This window comes from Dermacentor silvarum, chromosome 4 (genome assembly GCF_013339745.2).
Source record: "Dermacentor silvarum isolate Dsil-2018 chromosome 4, BIME_Dsil_1.4, whole genome shotgun sequence".
In the NCBI taxonomy this organism is placed as follows: domain Eukaryota; kingdom Metazoa; phylum Arthropoda; class Arachnida; order Ixodida; family Ixodidae; genus Dermacentor; species Dermacentor silvarum.
Window position 1 is genome coordinate 67444342 of NC_051157.2, and position 21677 is coordinate 67466018.

The following is a 21677-nucleotide window of genomic DNA, read 5'->3' on the forward strand; positions in this document are numbered from 1 at the left end:
CTACGGACAAGTATCGACATTACAATGGCTATGTTGTAAAATTGAATGTTCTATCACCAGTAGAGCTACGCACTTATCGGCATATTTTTCGCGTATAATGAACACTGGAGCTAGTTGACAAATGACAACACTGCGACGAAATTGCGCCAGTGTGTCAGATTTATTTGCGAAATGTACGTCGACAAGTATTTGACACAACGATAGCACAGTATGTCTCACATATCTCATCTGTAACCGAAGTATATAACTAGAAATCGACGGCAAATTCCACATTCGTGACAGTTTTCGCCACATCACCATTTTGCTTTCGCTGATCAGCATTTGTCTGCGAGCGAGCACAGCATACCAAGTACTTTGTCCAGTAACAATCAAGGAATTCCCTAACTATAGACTGCAATGTGCGTGTGCGTAGTGCAACGCTTGAGCGGGCAAAGAAAGCCCAGTCTTAACTGATCGATGTCTGGGGCTTTTGGCGATGACTCTGCATCCACATGGTGCCTAGACTGCATGACACACGCTTTTGTCACTTCGCTTCCATATCTTGAGCCCTGTGCGCGTTGCTCATCCTCTGGGTTCTGCGGGCTCATTGCATTGCAGCCAAACGCAGCCGATATCTGATATAACATGCTCGTTCTATGAGCTTGTGCGGCAGGCCACATCGCTTAAAACCTACCCAGTGTGCCTCTTTACTGATGTCACCGCAACGTAATATTTTGTAATTATGAGTAATCCGGCGCACTCTAACAGCATTAAAAAAATGGTGTCTACGGTAGGTAAAGCTTACTTGCACCCTGATAAAGATGTGGTCACAACATCACGGGCGCCTGTGCCGGACAGTAGCTCTGACGCCCATAAGCCAGCGTCTCATTTATTCCGGACAAGCGCTAGTGTCTCTTCAACGGGTCGTACTTACAGTGGACGTCTTTGGGGGATACTATCCCTTTTGCGTGAAGAAACTTCCAACGCGACGTTTTATTGTAGCGACGCGTCCTATGCTCCAGACCATGCAATCACTGGCTAATGGTAGGTTTCGAGCACTTCCGGAGCAGCATTTGCTGCCCGTTTCGGAGCAGGCATTTTCCATGGGGAGATCGGGAGCATCGACCGGGTGTTACAATGGCAGATCCAGAACGAACCTAGAGCCGAGATAACCCCATCTCGACGCACTTTTATGAAGTTCTGCACCGCATGCTTCCTTCAAGCATGACTGTTTAATGATGACAATCATTACATACTCTCATGGGTGGTCGCGGAGAAAGGGCTTATCAATAATATTTCCTCCCTGCGGTAACCGAACTCATAACAGTTGGCTGCGAACGAGTTGCGAACAAGTTGCTTTAACAATTGCACTACGGCAATTTCGTTAAATTGACTCAATTGCTGAAGCATGTTAAGCAGTGTGACACACGCGCGTTGAGGCAAAGGCAGGCGCCACTTTACATTTGCTTCACGGAGGACTAGAGCCTGGTATGGAGAGCATTGGAACTTTTTGTGTGAAAACAAAAAAAAAATAGAATGTTTGTCTACGTCGGCAATAATTATCGTCATGTAAGGAATAAGAAGCCTCGAATGCTTGACAGAGAGAATACTTATTGAAGGCGCTGCCTCTGCTCATCGTAATATTGCATGGTGTAAAAATATGGTAGTTGCACATTGCCTTATTCCCTGTAAATTAACTTATTAATTTAAAGCTTCAAAGCTGAAGATCGGGTTATCCGTGCCAGATATTGCGTTATGTTCCCTGCATGGAACTTAAAGACATATAAACTATAATTGGCACCACGCCTCTTTCAATATGTGAAAATAGCTAAGCACGAATCACGCTGTGATATGAATTCCGTGAGTTATCAATGATTGTTACGTGCCGGAGAACGTCAGAAACCTAACAAAAATCACCGTCACTTTATTCACTGTTCTATAACCGTCTTGGAGGCCGTTCTTCCCAATATAAAAACAGTCAAGCATAGCGTGCTTAAAGTAACCGATTGCGGCACGATTGCATCATTCAGGGGAGAATCTTTGCAACTACGTTCATGGTACAGAATGGAACATCAGGCTGCCTGGGCGGGAAATTTGGGCATGAATGTGTTGTTACGGAGCGACTGTGTCGGCTACGGAACTTCGCACGAATGACGGTGGCCATGAAAGTGGGGCTGTCCTTAGCGTACAGCACCATCACTACAGAAACGCCTATGCCAAATCACCACAAAATTCCGGCTTTACTTCTTAACGAAACGTTTTCTGTTGATGATCATGATGATAATGGTGATGTTCATTGACATTCCCTTTGAAAGAGGGGGAACAAATGGTCACGTAGCCTGCTCGACCGTTCATGTGTCGAAAGATGTAGCTAGAGAGTTACAGCGTGGTGAGTAGTAATATTCCTTATACTTTCTTTTTCTTCCCATTAAAATTGAAGCTTTTGTTTTCGGACCTCGCGGGGCTTTAATGACCGTGGGTGCCGAGGCGTGGCTATTCTCTAGCCGAATAGGCCAATCAATCAAAGCTCGCCAATACACCCATGCTAGCCGCGCGACTGGCCGCTCGAGGCAATTTGCGTGTATTTACGGACCTCATTCACGCTCGGAAAAACACCTCTATGTATCATGTATTGAGCAACAGAAAGCTGTATCGGGAGTTTTAAGCGTGAAATCCTTTTAGCTCCCGTTGTCGGCGACCTTCAAGTTGCCTTGAGCCTAAAGCCAGAGCCGTTATCCGGGCACTCGCACGAGAATATCCGGCTACTCGAATGAGAGCATCCGGGCACTCAAACGGATGATGTATAGAGGGCATATAGAGGGCACCATATATATCTTTTGGCGCTGAGACACGAGACAGGGCGCTGAGACAGGGCGCTGAGACAGGGGCTCTTTTGAACGCCAGCGGTCCGCGAGTCGTGAGCGGTCCGCGACAAGAAGAAAAAGTGAGGACAGACGCTGAGCGCGCTGCACTGTTGGAAGAAGAAAAGCGGTTGAAGGCGGTGGCCACCACAGGCACCAAAATACGCCATATTGTAGCCATTTCATGCTTTCATCTACTCTCGATTACGAGAGAGCCGGCATTTTTTCATGCCGCTCTCCAATTTACTCATTGACACTTTTCATCTAATTATAAAATCTGAGAAGGCTAATTATGTAATTAGGCGGAATGCAAAAAATAATCCGAGTATCTCCAAGCGTCGGCAAACAACATTGCCTTGGTTTTGTGCAGCTACGTGGCATATTGGTGCATGGTAGTTGGGACACCCTGAATAATCTGCAACGTTCAACACGCGCCATTAAAAAGAGAGAGAGAAAAAAAAATGATCAGCTTCAGTAATAACAGATTGTCTGATTATAGCCTCCTCGGTACAGTATGCCTGAAAGGAGCCTTTAGCATCGGCGCAAGCCAAAAAAACCATCGCTCGCACAGTGCTAGAGAATAGTCTAAGTTAAACTTATCGAAACTGTAGTATACGGGTTCACGACGCAAGCGTTCTCCATAGTATGGTCATCGCGTTGGTGCAGAAATACAGGCGATGCTATAGGGTTCGCTCACCGCTGCAAGGAAAGGCACTTTTCATATCCGCGTTCCCTTTGTTAAAAGATACCACAGATTATTTTTATTGACTTTCGTGGAATTCCCTATAATGCGACATGATGTATGTTGGATTGCTCATTCCGGTCCGACGCATAAGTGCGCGAAGCATTCCATACTTGCACAAAACGACCACATTGTTTTTTTTTTTTGTCGTCTGGAGTCCTCTCTAACGAGATCAGCTCTGTTGTAAACTGTATTATATAGACTCTTCCTAATCTCCCTGCAGTTGTGCACAAACTTTACAAGCTGGGAACTTCCAACGTTTATTCGAATTACCAAAGTGTTGCCATAACAACGGTAGACTAAGTGCATAGCCGGTAGCCACATGCAATATACTGACATGCAGCGTCGTGCCAGGCACACTGAGTAAGGCGATATAGCGGTTGCACAAGAAGGCATAGCTTTGCCGCACATCAGTATGCAGAATTTAAAGCCGTGCATGCGCTGTACTACTAGGTGCGCAAGCATTCTGAATTCGCTGAAACGTGACTCGCTCCTCGATGACCCCTTAATAAATCTAGAGCAAGTAAAAAAAAAAAAGACAGAAAAACAGCTCGTCTATTTTAGAGTTACCCACGCACGCGCCGAAGAGCATTATTGGAAGCCTGGTGAAAGCGAGGAAACTAATGACGAAAGCAACACAAGAGAGCCAGAAAATGTATGGAGAAGCGATAACACTACGCTGTGTCGGATAAGGACACTAGCTGCTGACGGCCGATCATGATAAGGCCGATGTAACCCAGCAAATGAAAGACGAATGACCCATGCACATAGGGTAAAGCGCCTAACATTCTTGATCATTTTCACGAAGAACGCCTTGATGGCTCATTATTAGGTTCCCAATTGCGTAACCTCAAAAGACACAGACGTGCTTTATATCCTGTTTTGTACATCTGGTAGAATATGTGACCTAGGAAACAAAGTGTTACGGGTTTTGTGTTCGAACGAGTTATTTATTAAAAAGTAGCAGTCTTACCTGAAAAGCTAAGCATTAATTGCGATAGCAAATTATAGACAGCTATAGAAAGTAAGCTTAGTAAGTACTTTTGACGCCGTATAAGCTTGCAAACATTCGTTTAATAACAAAATTAACGAGCATGGTGTCAGCGCGCACAGGCAAACGTGAACACATCACATTTGATGAGCGCGGACACTCGCTTTCAAAACGCTGGCGTGAGGAAGCGCGGCTGCAGCAGCGAGCGTAGTTAACTTCGTGCTTTCTATCGCTTCAACGCAAACTGAGCGGCGAGAACGCAGCACGCACAAAGGTATGAGCTGCCGAAGCGCCTATAGGCTCCCTTCAATGGTCAGGCGGCGCAGCGATCGGCTCAGCCGTCAGCGCCGCCGTGTCAGTTCCGCGAAACACCGAGGCGGCCACTTCTACGAAGGCATGCTTCTGCGGCGCTCATTTGAAACAAGTTGGGCGTTCTAAACTGTGGTTTTTAAGGCAATTGAAAACATTGAGGCCCATTTTCGACCACCGACACTCGAGAAAGGACGTCAAATTTACGACAACAACCATGTATATCGTGTCAAAAGAGTAAACAGGACGGGCATCGCAGCAAAGTTCTTGTCACGACAAATAAAGCACGTTTACGACGTCGAACTCAAAGTAAGTGAACAAATAAATAATTTATTCCGCTTAAGGGGGCAAATACGGCCGTAGACGTTTTTCAACTTTCATTTGTATCTTCAGTATACTTCGAGCGTGCCTTGCTTATCCCATTTGTCGAGGTTTTGGCGAGTTGGAAGGTAACTTGAATTATTCTTTATGGCGCTTTATTCTCCGTTGACAAAGTGCCTCGAGCATAATCTGGTGTTGTCATTCGGGCTCCAGTGTGAGAGGTCATCATCGCTGAAACATAACAGAGAGCAATCAGCTGACACTAAGCAACACCTGAACAAATGTGTGCTAGCGTGCGCGAGAGAAGTGCTATTTTGCGAATACTCGATGTGTGCTGCGGTGCACTCCAGCCTTAGTTCTGTTGTTCTAAACGCGAGAAAACGTCGGCATGAATGAGCCTGGTTTCAGCAGTCGCGTCTTGATTCAGGCGCAGAAAGGAGCTGCACATTGGCTTATTAATGCACAACAAAAACTACAGTGCGTACAAAGGTCCAACGCGGAGCGCTTACGAAGCTAGATTTGACACATAACAACCACTGCGCATTTGTTTTGGAGCGCGAATAGCTCAACAATTATCCAAACGAATTTACAACAGCGGGAATCAGATCACGCGTGTTTATGCAGTTGTCGCTTTATTGTGCGTTTTCATGGATGCTGCCTTGTGTTTTTTTTAATTTTTTAATTTTGCGTTTGCGTCATAGTTCAACAGAAATTCGCAAGAGCGACTCTTACTTGACGGCCCCAACCACGACGATCCACCTTCAGTCACCGGGTTTCTCCCCACAGCCTTGAAGGGAAGCGGCACAATTTGATGCTGACATCCCCTTCGCGGTTGTGAAAATACCTAAAGCAGCAGTATATGCGCATGTTATTTTTGTTCACACTTCTCACGGAGTAGCTGCCGAGTGGTCGCGGTGAATCCATTGAAAACTCTGAAAAGGAAGCTTTCAGGCGCGCCTGAGCGCCATACGGACCAAGGTGAAATGGCAGTAAGGGCCTACTCGCGGGTGCTCACCGCCGCTGCTAGGTGGCGCGACATGTACAGCCAAACTGCATTGCAGGGTGCCTATACTCTACCCTCAACGCCGATAGCTTTCAATATATGGCGCCTGCGGCCGCGCAATTCTCAGTTGCTGCGGAAGTACAATGCTGCCCCCCTCCCTCCCATCCCCCCGAACCTAGCGCGCTACGGAAGACGGCGCGCTTCGTTCCCGCTTTCCTCCCTTGCGCGGGCGATATTGAGCCGCGATCGTCGGCTCCCTCGCAAGCTTTCACTCGCACATATAGCATACGGCGCGTGGTGACGGTGTTATCGCCCTTGGAACTTTATAAAGAACATCACGGTGACGCCGACGGCAAAATTTGCCTGGAGTGTTCATGTCACTGCTGTCGCAGTCATAATTGTTGCAAGAGCTCGCGGTCTACGGAGGAGATGCAGACCAATTCAGACACACGGGCGCTACTTTCAACGTGGTTTACCTGAAGCAGATACAGGGTGTTTCACGTAACTTGGGATAAACCTCAAAAATATGCAAATGCCACGTAACTGGACCGAACCAACGTAATGTTTGCTGTCGCTTGGAGATACTCGTACTCAAATTATTTTTTGCATTCCAGCTAATTAGATAATTAGTCGTAATTATTAATCAACTGCTCAATTATTGTAGTTAGATTAAAAGTGTCAATGAGAAAATTGTAGACCACCATGAAAAACTCCCGATACAGCTTTCTGTGCTACATAACACGTGCTACATAAAAGCGTTTATCTTGGCCTGAAAGGTGCCCGCGAATAGACGTAAAGTGCCTCGAATGGTCAGTCGCGCGGCAATGTTGCGTGTAGGCGCGGGCATATATATATATATATATATATATATATATATATATATATATATATATATATATATATATATATGTGTGTGTGTGTGTGTGTGTGTGTGTGTGTGTGTGTGTGTGTGTGTGTGTGTGCAAAACGAAAAATAAAACCTTGAATATCCTGTTCAAGTATGTTTTACCGTAGCCTGGGACAATGATGTAAGAATTAGAGCTCGACTGACATCTTCCTGTGAAAAAGCAGTAATGCTTACATGCGCGAAATAATTAAGCTCGGGGAAATGTATTCTAATATAAAAGGAGAAAACCTCGTCATTTGCGATTATATAACAGATATACGCACACCAATCCCTCACAGAATCACTTACGGAAATAATGTACAGGAGCATACAGTTCATATTTTTTTATAATTAGGACCCCGAAACAGAATGGGAGTTCTGCGTGTTGTGCCTGACAGCATTTATAACGTGCGGAAATTTTACACAAATACCCCACCACGAACTTCCGCAAGAGACATCTGCTGATCACGCATATATGCCCGACATGCTTGCTTAAGATGGTAACGTTTACCCTCACCAAGCGCCAAAGCATATATATATATATATATATATATATATATATATATATATATATATATATACATGTGGGCAGTAGCGCACCCAGGATCTTTGCCAGGGGGGGTTGACAGTTTGCCAATACCATCTAAACAGCACTAATTTCGATTTCTTCACAGCAAATTGTCAAAAAAATGCGCTTTTTGCGAGTGTGCAGACGATTGCGCGTCTTACATCTTAGTTGCAGTACTCAAATGCCTAAGGAAAGAAAAGGGGTTAAACAAAAGGGGGGGGGGGGTTAAGTCGGCCTCAGGGGGGGGGGGGGTTACAACCCCCGAATCCCCCCCCCCCCCCCCCCCCCCCGTCGGTGCGCCACTGCATGTGGGTGTGTTTCAATCGACTTCCCTTTTATCGCGCAGTTATGAAGACCCGTGAGAAGGTCAATAACTGTTTTGTGAAACCGTCTTATGATTTAGAATATAATATTGCTGTAATGACATAATACATTCTGAACTCTCGTTTTCCATTTCACTTGTTTTGCTGGCGCCAATTAACAGCGGCGTAATGACAGCAATGTGCGGTTCCGCATTCATTTCCAAAAAGAAATCAGTTTTATTCCTTATTATTCGGGAAGCGGCCTAGCGTCGCCATCTATTGCAAAGGTTTGCAAACTGAAGCCTCACTCTGGTGCGCCTCCTTTGAAATGACATGTATGGCATTGAGAATCTCGGAGGCAACACACTGCATAGCATCCGAGATTACCTATGAATGCCAATCTCGGAGGGCTTCTAATATCTCGCGCGATTTGGTGTCTTCGTGATAGATGGCGACGCCGTTCCCTCCGCGAGCCCAACGCCTCTTTCTGGGTGCCCGTTTCCAACGCAATACTAGCGCAGTATCGTTTTGGCCTAAACAATGAAGTGCATGTGCTAGCGAGGTCAAATGTTGTATGAAACAAATTAGTGCGCTTAATGATAGAAAGGTTTCATGCGTGCTAGGGAGAAAATATTCGCAAGTATCAGACACTACCCGAAAGCTCTAAACAGGCTCTTGATATTACCCGTCACATACAAGAGCAGTTTTCCTAATCTGGCACTGCATTACCACGGTAATTCTGGTACTGTACTGTTAGTCACCTTCAGGCGTGGGTCGGCAAATTCACTCATTAGTTGTCCCACTCAGGCCCGCTCAGACTACGACCGACCCGTGAGCCCGAGTGAGCCAAGTTGAATAGAATTCTTGTGAGTCTGAGTTTGACTGAGCCCGGCCGACTAGAATTTTTGTGATTGTGAGTACGTGCGGAAACAGGCTTAGTAGAATTTTAATGAGGCTGGGTCCGAGTGAGTGGGGGCCTTAAGCCAAAACTATATTTTGGGAGTGAACCTGTATGAGTTCCGTTTATTTTTCCGACATATAGTCTCCAATTCCGGCGTACTCTTCTTAAGGCGCCCAAATTTAAATAATAATCTGTAAACACGGGCTAGCATTGTAGAAAAAGTTTTCAGCCTGTAGGATAAATGTTTAGGTGCATGAAAGTGTAATAAATAGGCGGAAACGCGTATTTCCTTGTGAAAGATTCCACTGATTGTGTAGCCCCAGCCATGCCAGCGCGGCAGATTGACGCCTGCATTGTGTGCCTGAATTCAGCGTCTGCTCGTGATCGGCGCGAAGACGACTAAAACGATAACGACACCGGGAATGTGCAGGAGATTTACGTGTCAACAGAAAGACTAAACGAAAAAAGCCAGTAAGAGGAGACTACGCTGACGTTCCAAGAAGGAAGGAGAGAAGAAAGAAATGGAGACACATCCTATTCCCTTGGAGCAGAAACTTCTGGCGTACTATAGAAGAATTGAAGACATATGTACGAAGTTCCGCTATCGAGTAGCTACATTAAACTCTTATCTGCATAGATCTCGTCGGGCGTCCTCGTACTCATATTGTGGCGACGATGAGACGATAGAACACTTCTTGTCATGCCACCGTTTCAGATGATTAAGAAAACATATTTTAGAAGGAAATTTTCAAGTTGCTAGATTGAATCTTTCCATTCCCGATATTATACATCTGGCAGCCTCCTTTATAGGACATTATTATAGGGGTTTTTACGGATGTTGATGCAGCTTTTGTAAGGTTCATAACTGAATGAGGACGATTTCCTAGCTAAATACGTAAATTTTTGTCTGACTTCATTCTTTGTTCATTCGAAATTTCTAATTAGTGTTTCTTTTTAGACGACAAATTTTTTTCCTAACTCACCTGATTCTTGGCCAATCCCTCATATTGGGTACAAGCCACTCGTAGAGGAAAACCAACCAAACATTAGACGTCTGTGAGACCGCTGTAGTTGCATTTCGCAGCTTTTGCTGGACACGAGGCTATGGGGTGCGCTCCTTGACCGCAGTTGGGGCATGACCCGGGGGTGCCTGGCCAGTAGGACTGTGCTCTGGGGTGCCGATCTTGTATTCCAGGTGAAGAGTTCTTTGACGAGCTGCCCGAATGCTGTCCTGAAGAATTCTTTCCGGGCTGCCCTTGCTTGCTGATCGTGTCAAGGTTGCTGGTCGCCGCTGCTAAGGGTTCGTCGCCGGTTTCTCGCAGTTGCTGCTGCTGTCGTTGGACGGTCTCCTTTAAGCGCGATTTTGCCAAAGCACTGGCGAGAGTCAAATTGGCATCCATTTGAAGCGACTCAGAAAGCTTAGCATCCCTCAGGCCGACCACTAACCTGTCGCGAATCATGTGGTCTTTTTCCTTGTAGTCGCACCGGTCCGCCAGCGTGTGCAACGCGGTAAGGAATGGGTCGACTGACTCTCCAGGTTCTTGAACGCGACGGTGAAAGCATGCGCTCTCATAAACAAGGTTCCTTGCGGTGACGAAGTGATTGTCGAATTTCTTTCTGACAAATTCGTAGTGCTTCTGTTCTTCTTCGGGTAATGCAAAAGTCGAGAAGATTTCTTTTGCTTGCCTGCCCATCGTATAAAGTAGAGTCCGGACCTGTGCTTCTTCGCTCCGCTCATTTAGGCCCGAGGCGAAACGGTAGTCATCAAAGAGTTGGATCCAAGAAGGCCATTCGGACGTCCGGTCGAAGTCAAACCTTGGCGTAGCGGGAACCGCGAACATGTCGTGAAAGGGCTTGACTGCGTTGTCTTCTGGCATGGCGCCGGTTGACGAAGTTAGGGCAACGCCCCTCGAATGCCAGAAAACCCCACTTCTGATACCATGTGGTGTTGCGGCCTTTGCCGGACGCCGAGCGCAGCCGGGTTGCGGGCAGGAAGGAACTGAGCCTGACTCCCGATACCGGGCACGGTAACAACAACCCTTTATTTCCCGCAAGCAGCATATCTATATAAAAAACACTCATGCGACAAGTGACGTCACGGACAGACAACGTTTCACACATCAGGGCCAAAGCGCCCGATAACGCAGACACATGACACCCGGCATAGGCGCTATCAGCACAGAATTCAGTGCTAAAATTTTCCGTTACATTTTTTTTCTTTTATAACTCAAATTTTGCATAGTGTAATAAAAAATTAAAATAAATTATGGGGTTTGACGTGCCAAAACCATCTTCTGATCATGAGGCACGCCGTAGTGGGGGACTCCGGATTAATTTGGACCACCCGTGGTTCTTTAACGTACACCTAAATCAAAGTACACAAGTGTTTTCAGCATTTCGCCCGCATCGAAAGGCTCCTACCTTGGCTGGTATTCGATCCCGCAACCGCGTGCTCAGCAGCGTACAACGCCTTCACCCACAACCGCATGAAAGCTTCCCCGATGACCCGGAGTCTCCCGAGAGTGACGACTTTTGACGGCACCTCGATGGCAATACAGCTTAGGCGCAGAAGACTGTGCTAGAAGTGCGAGTAGGCCTTCACTCAGCCGCCCGAACACTACCGCGATGGGATTTGCACTCCTGGCAGCAACCATTGTCGATAGAATCGCAGTGGCTAGTTATTTCCTGAGCATCTTAGGAAAGCTGTTAGTGACACGACGCAGAGGCTTGAGTTCTACTAGTTCGTCGACCAAGTCACCGAACCGGTTTAGGTCCTCACAAACAACTGCCATCATGAACTGAGATTCGGGGATTATTTTATAACACTTTTTGCGTGGTTAGTGTTGAGTGAATAGGTACTTCTGGAGAACTGGATTGCATCGAGTGAAAGTTCATTATTTTAACGCACCGTGCTGTCCTTATCTCTTGGTTTTTGAGATTGTCTAAGCAAATTACCCATAAGAGCTAATGTTTTTTTTTTTTTTTGCCGATGCCTATAAATTTGTTTTACCTTTCATTCGACTTTAGGCTTTGTTTTCCCTCTGGAACCGAGACAACACACCTCGGTTACGAAAGTCCACTATCAAACCTTACCACTTCACAATGCCCTTCTACTTACCCTATAGTACCTCTGATGCACATTCTGCTCCTATATAAATCTCTCGAGAAAGTTTCGTGACGAGAAATAAAGTAATGAAGGACCTCGATAGCTGGCACTGGTAAGGTTGTTTTGTGATTTTATGCATACGTTTGTAGACTCCACTTTACTTGTAGGCTTTAAATTTAAGGCCACAGGCGCATGCATAAAACGAAAAAAGGACGCCATGCCTACCATGCAGTTCTTGGCACTTACAAGCTAGCACTTTGAGACGCTTGTCGTTTCAACACGCAGGTGCAGACGCAAACTCATCGTGGGCACATTTCTGTCGGGGATCCACTAGCAGCAACTTTCTCGTAGCAGCAATAGACAGCGAGCTTACAAGAGACTGGAAAGCTGCCGCTTAGGAAGAAGGCGATGTGCAGCCATAAGCATGTTCTACTATAACTGTAGTAGAACTACTTTTTTGTGATGTCAAATGCCATAAGGCATGGTAAAAAGTGAATGGCAATATAGCGGTAAAGGTGAAAGACATGCTTTAGGATTACGTCGCACCATTTCGAGGTCCCGGATTCACGAGTCAAATGGCTTTCACCTTATTTGAGAGAGAGAGAGAGAGAAAAAAACATTTATTTAGACCATCGAGTTGATCTTGAGGACGAGTGGGTGGTGTCCTCATTCCAGGACTCCACTGGCCATGGCTGCTCGACGTACTTGCTGGACGAGAGCTTCTTGTCCCGCCAGGGTATCGCCGGTCAGCTGTACCTCCCACCGCTCAAATGACGTGTTAGGCGTCTTTAAATGTTCAGGTTTGCCCCCGCACTCCCACGAGATGTGAAAGAGTGTAGGGCGTGTGTCGCCGCACCAGGGGCAGATGCCGCGATATGTTTGTGGGTATATTTTGCTGTATCTGTGTAGGTTTAGGTAATGTGTTTGTTTGGATAAGTCTGAGGGCTATTGCCTCTTCAGTGCTGAGCTTTTTGTGAGGGGGAGGATAAATCCTGCGGTTGAGTCGCTGGATCTCGAGTCGGTCGCAGTAATTTGATGGCAGGGGCACAAAGGTAAAGGGTGGGGATTGATCAGACGATTGGTTTTGCCCCACTCGGTTAATTAGCGCTCGAGCTAAGGCGTTCGCCCTTTCGTTCCCCTCCAGTCCCGCGTGACCCGGCGTCCACGTGATTTGGTGGGATTCTTGCAGCCTCGCGCCTAGAATCTGAGCCACCAGCACCGGTGTTCGTCCGTTGGTAAAGTTGCGGCAGGCCTGTTGCGAGTCGATAACGACATGAGCTTCCCTGCACACCCTGTCATGTTGCTTTATTACTAGCGCCACGGCTATGGTCTCAGCCGCAGCTGCGGTCTCTGCCCTGACGGAGGTCGTGAGGGTTAAGGAGGTGTCTCTCCCCTTCACGGCAGCTACTGCGAAGAGGTCCCCTGCAGGGTACGCCGCCACGTCCACGTACGTTACGTACGGGTCACCCATGAATTGTCGGCGCTGTCTGTCGACCCGCGCCTTGCGTCGTCCTTCGTGGAGTTCATGACTCATGTGCTTTGGTATGGGGTTCGCCGTGATCTTGCTTCTGACCTCGGGCGGGAGTGACCGTTGCCCATCGAGGGCACGAAGCTCCGTTGCCGTGCCGGTCCGGTGGAGGATGGCTCTGCCCGCCGCCGTGTTCTGTAGTCTGGCTTTTTGCGTAGCCATAACCGCGTCCGACAGCTCAGCGAAGGTGTTGTGAATCCCGAGAGCCGCTAACTTCTCGTTTGAGGTGGTAACAGGGAGACCCAGGGCCGTTTTGTACGCGCCTCTGATGATGGCATCGACTTGTTCTTGGTAGCGTTTGTTTAGCGAGTCGTAGTGATACGGCATGCTAAACGTTACTCTGCTGATCACCAGAGCCTGGACGAGGTGGAGCGTGTCCTCTTCTCACATGCCCTTGCGGCTTCTTGTTATTCGTTTGATAATACGCGAGATCTGGTTGGTGGTGGACCTTAGGGTTTGGATGGTGTGGGTGGCTTTCAAGTTTCTCTGGATTCAAAAACCCAGAATCCTAGTCTTTTTGCTTTCCGTGATCTTGTGGTGCTCTAGATAGAGTTCGATAGGGCCGGGTGACTTGTAGATTCCTCCTCCATGCACCCGGATCACCTCGGACTTCTCGGGCGCGCAACGCATCCCGCTCGCTGCCGCAAATCTCTCCACGGCCGTCGCGGCCTCCTGAAGGATCGCCTCCTTTTGCGCGAGGGAGCCCTTGGTGGCCCAGAGGTGATGTCGTCTGCGTATAAGGCGTAACCTAGGTCTGGGATCTTCCGCAGCTCTTTGGTCAGTGCTAGCATCGCGATGTTGAAGAGAACAAAGGACGCCGCAAGGGGCGATAGTCTCCCCGATTCTCTTCACCATATTTGAAAATGTTGTTGAGGAGCTCACATGATACACCTCCTGCCTCTTCGAGGAGGCAGATGGATTGCCCAGATGGAAATGCTCCGTCACGAAAAGTTTCAACGAAGATTGAAATTGAACGTCGTGGCCAATAGCGGCGTGCACTGATACGGCACATTTTTCCTGGCAAGCTTCAGCGACAACATACATGCCGTATGAGCATTTGCCGCGATATTCCAGCCTGCAAGAGGCTTTTTCGTCTGACGTAGCAGCGACGCGCTGTTTTAATATTGCTTTGGATTGAGGGTTGAAATTCGATGATGAATACCTTGAATTAGGAAAAATGTTCAAGGTTTGAAAAACATGAGGGTACAATAAAATCTGACTGCTTCCAAATGTGCCACATATACAACTTCCACAAGGCTCTACTAAAAAAGTTAATTCTCCTAAATTATTTTTCTGCAACTCACGTTATTAGCAGCAATGTATGTCCCCTTGCCTAGGAACCCCTCAGTGATAACGCCAGTGCTCGCTACGCTAATAACCTGTTTTACAAAAAATCTGTACACCCTAAAAAACGCCCTGTATGTTATACGTTGGACATTACAAGGTTAACACGTGCGTGCCGCTCTCGATCTCGTTACCATTCATATATAGCTATTCCAAAAAAGCTATTGAGGCACTGTGATCTCGAGTGGAATGTCCCTCAATCTCACGTCTCGATGAATCCATTAGCACGAGGCTTTCTCTGATGACCAGCTGCTTCGCCCATGGTGAAAGAGACTGCACCCTGAATTCCTGGAGCGTGCATCTGCAGCCAGAAGTCATTCGATGAATATGTTAAACACGAAGTTTTCTTGCAACCGTGCTGCTCGTACGTCAGAAGAATTCCTCATAAACTGGCAGTTGCTGCCCATCCCGACCTTAGTGATCGCACATGCAATTTTACCCTGATGCAACTTTCCGTGATTGCGCCAACTTAAGAGGCAATCCATACCGACGTCAGTTGACACAGGTCCATCTCAGATCATAACTGCTGGTGGCGAAACTACAGTGGACTGTCCTTTTCGAGGCGATACCGCAACATTCAGCTCAGCAATCTTCCTGATCAGAGGTGAACAGCTTCGACGGGCCCATAATAAAGAATGTGAAAAGTCACGAGGAAACAGAATCGACGGATTCCGCTGAAGTATGTCAATCGATAATTAGGAAACCTGTACGTAACTAATTACATCTATTTATTTACTTTATCCGATTACATTATTTGGCAGTCTTGTAATTTATTCATAACTTTAAAACCGATATCTCACTTTGGCTCTTCTACTCACTTTGCTGTTTGTCAGTTTGGTACACCAGATGTAAACAATGGTCAGCTTGATCCACTAGATGTCACTAGTTGTCGCTAGACATAAATAAATAAATAAATAACGAAGACCAGTGGTCGGTGTCAAACCCTGACTCCCTACTACAAAAGTTTGATGCTCTCTTTCGTTATTGTTTTTGTTTTCTCCTTTTAACGCTTTAATATTCCAATATCCACATACATACATAAATGTCATGTTAGAAATGCGGATGGTGGGTGGCGCTTGCTTCAGCGAGGCCAAGGTGTTCACATCAGCTTCATTTCTATAGGCTTCCAGACGTCCATGCCAGTAGGACATTTGGTTTCCACCAGCATGCTAGTGTGCCGGCACCCGTCATGAAGATGCCGCCACACATGCTTGGGCCTTTCTCTGGCCATAACGCAATCACGCATCGTCTTCCAAATCGCAAGCAGACCCAGAAGCACCACGACTTCACAGAACCGGCTATTACGGCTGGTGCAGCCAATTAGCAGTTTAACAATATTGTAGTTGGAATAGAAGTCAATGTTTAAGACGCGCAGAGTCCACATTCAAACAAGGTAAGCACTAGAACAATCAAGAAACACCTCGCAGAAGATTTCTGCAACATGACATAGGGCACAGTTTGTAGACCAAGGAACAATTTCGAAAACCTTTACACTTCTCCCAACTATTAACCGGTAGAGCCTCTTTCCGAAAACAGAAAAAGAAGTATGTTGCGTCTGTGGACACTGGCAACTTTCGAACACGGCTAAACAAATAAGAACGTCTCGCTCCATGAATTGAGCGTTATAACAGAGCAGAACATATTAGTTCCCCACAGTTCCAACAAAGATGTTTTCGCGTCACTGAAGATATATGTTCCGGAGCAAAGCGCTCATCAAATAACTTCAATGCAGTTTATATCTAGTTATAGAACCTGAAACTGTTCCATTTCCTGTTTACCCCCGCATCCAGCCACATTAACAAGGCAGCGCCGTCTAGACGTTCTAAATACTTCGAAAATATTGGAATCTTCTGTCCTCGAAAGAATAAGAATACCTGAACTTTTGATCGTGTGGTTTAATCGTTTTCGTTTGCCTTGCTAGAGGTAGTCGGCGTAGGAGCTCGTCTCTGCAAATACCTTAGGATATGTTACGTAGACATTTTAGCGCTCGTTCTCATTAATGGCTGCGTGTCATCGGTGAAACGAGTAAACTGTTCAGTTGGGGCTTCTCTTGTCGCGTATCCTGTTTTCACTTTATCTAGAGCCCGTCTGTCGAACGCTGTTATCAGATGTTCGAATCAATGTAATTGCTGTGGGAAGGGCACATTTCAAGGTGATTGCATATGCAGATGATATTACGCTTATCTGCGTCTCTGGATCCGAAGTGTGAAAAGGACTGGCTTACCTAAGCCATTTTTGTGCAGTGTTGGCCGCGAATGTAAACTTGTCGAAGTTTACATCGTACGTCGAATGTAAACTTGTCGAAGGCATGGTTAGGACCATGATCACAAATGCCTGCAAACGTTCTGGGAATCACATGGACAACAGAAATAAACAAGTATTAACGGCGGTTAATACTTGTAGGTCGAGGCTGCGCCGTCCGTCTGTCCGCCGGTGTAACGCAGGGCCTAGGTTTCCAGACCCACAGCTAGAGGCACTGGCTTCAATCAGAGGCCGCGCCGGCTGAGGAGCGGACCAATCAAAGCGCGCGGGAGGCGCCGGGAGAGAGGGAGGGCAAGCGTGCACGTTTTCTCTCCATGGATCCTTGGCGCTGAGCCGTGCTCCCTCAAGGGCTGCAGAAGATAGCGCCAACCTTTCCCTTTCCCTCAAGAACCACTTATATCTCTCCATGGATCCCGCTCGGCGCGAGCGACTGCGGCAGTTCACCCGAGAGCGGGAGCGCCGTCGCCGGGCGAATTCCACGTTTCGAGCACGGGAATCAGTGGCGGAACGGCCGCGGCGGGAGGCTACTCCGGAGTTACGCAAGAGGGAAGCCCAAGCCAGAGGTAACCGCCAGGAAACCGCTACCAACGAGGATCATCGGCGGGAAGCGCAAGCGAAACGGCAGTGGTGGAAGGCTGATCCGGAGCTACGCAAGAAAGAAACGCAAGTCAAGTGTACTTGAAGGAAAGGAAACCCTGATTTGTCCCAGCAAGAGGCGGAACAAATACGCAAGCGCCGAGAGATCCCTTTGACCGACGGTGCAAGAGATTTCCTCGACCGTGAGTTAGCAAGGAATGTTAAGCATTAAAGTCAAAATATCATCCATAATCACGCGAAAACCACTGGAAAACAAACATAATCCCAGAAACTCACACACAATCACAGAAATCCACAGATAATCACACAATCACACAAAATCACAGAGAAACACAAGAGAACCACATCTCCGCTGTTTTAGCAGATTGACTGACTTTACTTTTTTGGTATAGTGCCCAGCACAACTCTCCTTACCCCAGGAACGGCAGGTACAGCCACCAGTCACCTGAAGGACAAAGCACAAGCTTGGCGCGGATGATTTGTGTCCTACTTTAAGCATAGTTTCATCAGCAACAACATGCATTTTTTTTTTGCTGTGTGGTTCGGCACCCAAATAGGTCCATGTTGACAGAAAGTTAATCGAAGTTAATCGAAGCGAAAGTTAATCGCTTTCTCGCGGTTTTCTTCTGGCGCTCTAGGTTTGAAAGAATGCGTCCCAGCAATTCGTTTTCTGGGAGGCTGACACCACGGACATGGGCCTGAAAAGGCAAAAGAAACTCATGCAAGCCAGCACTTGAGACGCTTGCAAACTGTTGCTTGCATAGCAACAGTTTACTTATAAAAAGTGAACGCGCGCTTCATCTGGCTAGAGATGAAGAACGAAGTTACGGGACATGTTCGTCCCCGAAATTCGCAGTGCGTCTCCGACCGTACTGTGGCGCTGTGGCGCCTTTCTGCAAAGTCAATCACGTCGTTATTGTTATTGAACACGTCCTAATATTGCTTAAAATTACCGCTTACTTGGCGCATCAAGCGCGTCGTACAGCAAAACATTGCTGATAAAAAAGTGAGCGCATGCATCTTAAAGCTGACGATGAAGAAAATGAAGTTTCGGGACGCGTCCCAACGCGTTACGGTATGAGTCACAGTTTTACCAAAGCGATATAACAGGTGTGCTGTTATAGTACGCGAAGTGTTATAGCCCAATCTTGTACGCAAGGTGTTCATATGTTCAAACACGGCCCTTAACTCGAGAGGGCACATTGAGCGAGTTTTCAGTGTCGCTAATAATGGCCTTACAAGAAAAGAAGATGCCCGACAAACATTCTGAAAAGCGATTGGTAATAAAGATAACGTATGAAAAGCTGTAGAGGACTCCCTGAAAGAAGCAGGCCAGCTCGTTATACTTACTTTGCTTGTGCAATGTGAATAAAGGTTGGGAAGATAGTAACGTAAAAGCAATCGATTACATTTTAGCAATTGCTCAATTGCCTTCGCGGGTCAGTGATCTGTAACCATACTCGATTACATTCGCAGATGAAGAGATTGTAACTGTATTCCATTACTATTTCCTTGTAGCGAGTACAATTGGTACAATAGGCGAATCGTTTTTGATGTTTACTGAAATATCTGCGCTACTCCGTTTCTCGTTCTTCACCTCCATGAAGCTCAACGCTTCCAACAAAAATCTAGCCTTGCTAGATTTTTGGTGCATTAAAGAGGGGCACTAAATGAGTGCCCAAGAGAAACATTACGTGGGCTGTTTTAGTAAAATATCGTTCTGCTATGCCAGAAAAGATATTCTTACCGCGAGAAAACGCTTCGTAAGCCAGAAAAACGAGAACACGAGAAACCGATAGTGGCGCCACCATAAGTTTCCCGCACAGAGTTCATCTTTTCAAGATCAGCTACGGGCTGTCCAGAGGGCCCACGATGTCGCTGAAGGGCTGGGCCTAACGGTGCCATCGTGGGTGCGGCCCGCCTCAGCTTGAAAGAGTTGAGCCTCGGGACTTTTGTAAATAAAAAGTTTTTACACACACACACACACACACACACACACACACACACACACACACACACACACACACACACACACACACACACACACACACACACACACACACACACACACACACACACACACACACACACACACACACACACACACACACACACACACACACACACACACACACACACACACACACACACACACACACACACACACACACACAACACACACACACACACACACACACACACACACACACACACACACACACACACACACACACACACACACACACACACACACACACACACACACACACACACACACACACACACACACACACACACACACACACACACACACACACACACACACACACACACACACACACACACACACACACACACACACACACACACACACACACACACACACACACACACACACACACACACACACACACACACACACACACACACACACACACACACACACACACACACACACACACACACACACACACACACACACACACACACACACACACACACACACACACACACACACACACACACACACACACACACACACACACACACACACACACACACACACACACACACACACACACACACACACACACACACACACACACACACACACACACACACACACACACACACACACACACACACACACACACACACACACACACACACACACACACACACACACACACACACACACACACACACACACACACACACACACACACACACACACACACACACACACACACACACACACACACACACACACACACACACACACACACACACACACACACACACACACACACACACACACACACACACACACACACACACACACACACACACACACACACACACACACACACACACACACACACACACACACACACACACACACACACACACACACACACACACACACACACACACACACATACCAGCTGACCATGGCGTCATGAACCTTGGCGTCATTCCCTGGGGTCCAGTTAAAGATTCATCTGTAAACGTGGACTACATTAGGTATTAAAAAGGAGCTAAAGCCTGAACTTAGCAAGTTTCATGACATTTAATAAATCAGAATGGCCCACATGCAAAAAAAATTTAAATTCGTCACGTCACACTGATTTACCAGCCGCGTGGTGTCGCTGAAAAATAAAAAATGACCCATATTTTATTATTAATAACCGACACATTAGCATGAAATCAACAAATGTGGATTTGTTCAAGAGTACCTTACCGAACTAAACTGATTTATTGTTTCTCTTTAGTCGCTAGGGGAATTGTGGATACTGCAGAAAACGCTTTTATACAATTTGACGTGGATTCGTTGAGAAAGGACACTGCCGCTTCTATTGCGCTTTGTGCTTGATGTATTCTGAGTGCAATGCTCACGACATTTCTTTTGAGCAGTTCAGGATTTGTTTTGCTAAACATTTTGTGTTTAGAACATTTCGCATCAGGCCGGCTGCTGCTATGTAAAATTACCACTAAATACATCTTTGGGCACGAAGAGTTTCGGCTGTTAATTATCGGCAGTACCTCGGTGTTACCCGACCATTCGATAGAAAAGCTGACGTTTCCCGTTATCACTGCTGCCCTCTGCTTTGTGGGGGTCTTTGCTACCAATAACACACGTGGAGTGCCGGAAGCCGCATTTCTATAAAACGGCAGCGTAATATACAGATTCGCATCGCTGGGAACTGTTGTAGTTCGGCGAATCAAGCCCAAGTTTGCCGGTGGACAGCCTCTGGCCGAGGACGAAGTGTCAGGCTATAGTACAGTGTAAACTGTTATGGGCTCATTCCAATAGCCGTTTCGGGTCGCGATGATGCCGCCGCCGGCGTCTGCCGCGTAACCGTTGTCGCCGGAGACGCGAAAAAAGTACCTGATTCCCGCCTGGATGAAACCTGCGCCCGCTGCGTGGGAGCCGGGTACTCTACCACTGAACCACGCAAGCGCTTGCTATCGGGTGG

At 47.0% G+C, this 21677-nt stretch overlaps 1 protein-coding gene across 1 annotated transcript in view; it reads right to left on the bottom strand.

The window, feature by feature from the left end:
• Window positions 1-5275: 5275 nt before the first annotated feature.
• The window catches only part of LOC125944714 (uncharacterized), a 134666-nt gene continuing 118264 nt past the window's right edge, over window positions 5276-21677 (bottom strand). Inside the window, exon 2 of the mRNA XM_049665694.1 lies at window positions 5276-5434. Within this exon, the coding sequence (XP_049521651.1) occupies window positions 5429-5434 (6 nt within the window). The 3' untranslated portion in view covers window positions 5276-5428. The remainder of the gene's footprint in view (window positions 5435-21677) is intronic.